This window comes from Sphaeroforma arctica (assembly GCF_001186125.1).
Source record: "Sphaeroforma arctica JP610 unplaced genomic scaffold supercont1.1906, whole genome shotgun sequence".
In the NCBI taxonomy this organism is placed as follows: domain Eukaryota; class Ichthyosporea; order Ichthyophonida; genus Sphaeroforma; species Sphaeroforma arctica.
Genome location: NW_014038652.1, coordinates 1 through 4,427, shown reverse-complemented (window position 1 = coordinate 4,427; position 4,427 = coordinate 1). Strand labels below are relative to the sequence as shown.

The following is a 4,427-nucleotide window of genomic DNA, read 5'->3' as shown; positions in this document are numbered from 1 at the left end:
ATATTATATATATATATATATATATATATATATATATATATATATATATATATATATATATATATATATATATATATATATATATATATATATACATAAACATAAAACATATTTGTAGGATATAATTTAAACGGTGATGCTGACGTTGGTGCCTTCTGTTGGAGTGCTGTATCTAATTCCATGGTCTTAGGTAGGTATATAAATATAATTGCCCTACGCAATCATCAACCGTGACTTACAACCGATCCTACAGATGCGGATGTACGGGGGTGGTACTAGAACCTGTATATACCCAGTGGGACAACCATATAAGGCAGCTAGCTATCTGCCAGCAACCATACAAGGCAGCTAGCTATCTACAAGCACAACCATACGAGGCAGCTAGCTATCTACAAGCACAACCATACAAGGCAGTTAGCTATCTACAAGCACGACCATATAAGGCAGCCATCTATCTACAAGCACAACCATATAAGGGAGCTAGCTATCTATAAGCACAACCATATAAGGCAGCTAGCTATCTACAAGCACAACCAGATCTAAACACTCCTATCACTGGATCTCATACATAAATGGCACTCATACGATTGCAAAACCCCTTATAGTAGTAACAACTCAAGGCACGGGCCACAGTTTAAATACCTACCAGTACACTGCCGGCCAATGGCTGCGCCGGGTGATGAGTCATCCACTCAATCCACTCCAGCATCTGTGCTACCGCCTCGCCCACCAACGGCTGCAACACATCATCTTCCTCAGACACAGACTGTGCACGCTGTGGGTCTATCTGATTGTCAAATGTGTGTGCATGTGTGTGTGTGCGTGTCTGTGCGTGCCTGAGGTGATCTGTCATGATCACACCCACTGACGCCGCTATGCTCGCGCCTTCCTCTGCGGTGGCCACATCGCCGCCAATCCCTGCAGGATCAAAACGCGTCAAGATGTCATGTGTGAGAAAATAAGACCGATAGTTCAACCACAGCATATGAGAGGGATACGTTACAACATCATGTGGAAGAGGACACGTGCGATAGTTCAACCAACAACCAACGAATAGAAGACGTTAAGATAACATGTGACAAATTAAGACCTATAGTTCAACCACTACCAACGGAAGGAATACATTGATACTTCACACACAAGCATCTGCAGAGCAGCCGTAGTAGGTAAAAAGTAATCATTCCACATTAACGCAGTGAAAGCTAAACCTTAAAATACTAAACCCTACAGATATAGGGTGGCCCATGCGTTCAAACGTACATCCATAATAGACAGAGCAGACACCCTATATACACAACACAGCAACACACACAACAACACACACTATCACACACAACAACACAACAACACACAGCAACACACAGGAACACACGACAACACACACAGGAATACATACCCGGCAGCACGGAGGAGAACAGCGCCATGACAACGGGATGTGTGAGCGTCACACGACACGCATCGCTGGACTTGGCACACAGACAGTGCAGCAGCAGCAGGCACCACTGCACCAGCCCGTGGTGGACGCTCCTGTATAATTGTCCATGCTCGTAGACGGCCCTGTCCCGTGCCGTAAGCGTGTGGCCCTTAAGTGGGTAGGCCACGGCCGCCACTATTCTCACACGTGACATAATACGCTCACACATACGTGCACAGTTGCGCGTGGCTAGCCTCGTGCTACGCTCCAGCACGTGGTATAGCATGGCGTGGGTGTGTGCGTGGGTGTGTCTGAGTGTGGTGGTGTGCGGCTGGTAGTGGGTGGGTGCGTATACGCTATCGAACACGCGTGCGAACGCTGTAGCTATGGGAAGGTCTCTGAGGGCCTGTACACAACTCGGCACAAGCGTAGCCACACTCTCCACGTCTGCACACACGTCTGTGTGTGCTTCCAACGGATTGCTTGCCCCTGCACGCGTATGTGGGGTGGTGGTGGTTGTTGTTGTGTGTGCGTGTGTGTCGTCTGCGGTGCCTGTGCTGGTGCTATATGGCATGGGAGAGAGGGTGTGTGTGTGTGCGTGTGGCTGTAAGGGGGGTGCGGTGCCCGGCACACACATGACTGAGCAACAGTGCGCGAAGAGGCTCAGTTTAACCGCCTGTAGCACACGCATAGCGTCTTCGTTGACCGGGGTTAGTCCTTGTAGCATGTCCTCTATGGCCACAGACAGGGCCGTCAAAGGCACCTGTGTACGGGTGGGGTAGGGCGGGGTGAGGCAGATAGGTTTCAGTAGATAAAATATAGGTTTCAGTAGGTAAAAGATAAGTCTCAGTAAATAAAAGATAGGTTTCAGTAGATAAAAGATAGGTTTCAGTAGTAAAACACCTGTGTATGCTATATGTATCATTAGTTCATGAGATACAGAATGAATTATGCGTATGGGCCAGAGAGAGAGGCTTTGACTACATCAATGGGACGGCGAAGGCTGAGAGGTTAGGTTTCCTTTTTGACCGCACTGATACCATTCATACCACACTACTATTGCTAACACTATCACATATTACTATTACCATTCATACTACTATTACTAATAATATTGCTATTACTACTATATGTTACTAATACCATTCATATAGCTATAACTATTGCTATTGCTATTACTATCACATATTACTATTACCATTCATACTACTATCACTAATACTATTGCTATTACTATTATATATTACTAATACCAGTCATTTGTGCCATTATTTATTGTAGAGCTCTTTGTAGAACTAATTGCAGTCAGGTAAACATTAAGCTAGACTTATGTTACGAGAGTGCAAGGCTGATTGTATTCAACGTGAGCACAGGATGTGTACCTGCGTTACCCCATTCGTATGCATATAAATATATATGGTCTTCTCTGTATATGACCTTCTACATATATATATATATATAACTCTACATATATATATATATATAACATTCTATATATGTATTTATATATAACATTCTATAAGTATTTATATATATAATTTATATATATATATGTATGATCTATATATATATAAGAACATATCTCATCCCGTCTCGCAGTAGTGGCAACATTGCATGCAAACAGACTCGTGGCAGCACTAACAGGCTTACACACGCACAAACAATGCGCCAACTTACAAATACCCGCACATACGCACAAACATACATACCCACAAACATACATACACACAAACATACATAAACCTATACCCACAAACATACATGCACACAAACATACATACACATGCACAAGCACCATCCCACTCACCCCAGACCCCGCCATATCCGCCAGCGCATTCATCACAAACGTCGCTACAGCCGATGTGTCTTCCGGTGTCTCTGTGTTGTGCTTCTTCGCAAAGCGATTGAGCACTACTAACAGCAGTGGTCCAAACGGCGTATCACCACTGTCCATGCGCTCGTAGGCTTGCAGCATGGGCGTGAGAACCGGAACACACACCGCTGAGACACCCTCTTTCGCGGTCTCTGGTCGTTGCATGCTTGTACTTGTACCTGTACTTGTTCGTGTTGTAGATGGTGTGTGTTGTAGGTCTCTTTCTTCTGTCTGTGTGTTGGTAGGGCTGTTGGTATCGGCCAGCGTGTTCATCATCTCCACCAACCGATCAAAGTACACATAGGGGTCTGTATACGCCTGTAGAAGCGCGTCCTCGAGCATAGCAACGGCCGCTACTTGAGTGTGTTGTGAAGTGTGTGTGTGTGTGTGCGTGGGGGTGTCTGTGCCTAAGCTGTTGAGCCACGTGTCTATCTCCGCGGGGTTGTTGGTGAACATGGATGTTCGGTCCATGATCTGTGGGGGAGTAGGAGGGAAGACGGATGGGGTAAGGTTGTGTACGAGTGGATGGTATGTACATCACTCACAGCAGGGTTGTAAGGTAAATAGTGTAGCAAACGTAGTAGGTAGGTAGGTACATATTGTTTATGAGGTGGCCGTTTTCATGGATTACAAGCCCTCGAGTGGTGCACTTGGTTTTCAAAAACCCGAAACCGTAAAACCCTTGATGACTGTGGTGTGACCTACACTGTAGGGCGAGAGAGTGGGGAGTAGGGCCTATTATATCGTACCATCTACCACACGCATAACAGCATCAAACCGTTCTTGACTGTATATGAATGGTTAGCGTTTGAGATACGTACAGTAGGATTGGTACTCAAATAACGTTTAGTTGATGCTAGTACCTGTGAGTTCGGTACATATGCATGGTACAAACAAAAGGTTTGGTATTGGTTTTAGGATAGTGGTGTATAAAAATGCTTTTGAATAAGGAGAATGTACAATAATATCTGCCGGCGGTCAAGCAGGCTGGCTCTACGCGTCAGAGGTGTACATGATAAATATATATATATATATACATACATATATATATATATACATATATATATATATATAATACTAATACTAATACTAAAACAATAACTATATATATATATATATATATTATATATATATATTATA

At 44.0% G+C, this 4,427-nt stretch overlaps 1 protein-coding gene across 1 annotated transcript in view; it reads right to left on the bottom strand.

Annotated features, from left to right (window-relative positions):
- Positions 1-3,763, bottom strand: part of SARC_11832 (hypothetical protein) — a gene marked incomplete at its 3' end in the record, with an annotated part of 9,426 nt that extends 5,663 nt beyond the window's left edge. The window contains exons 1-3 of the mRNA XM_014294074.1: positions 3,222-3,763; positions 1,397-2,177; positions 647-918 (exon numbers count right to left, since the gene is read on the bottom strand). Of these exons, the coding sequence (XP_014149549.1) occupies positions 647-918; positions 1,397-2,177; positions 3,222-3,758 (1,590 nt within the window). The remainder of the gene's footprint in view (positions 1-646; positions 919-1,396; positions 2,178-3,221) is intronic.
- Positions 3,764-4,427: the final 664 nt, after the last annotated feature.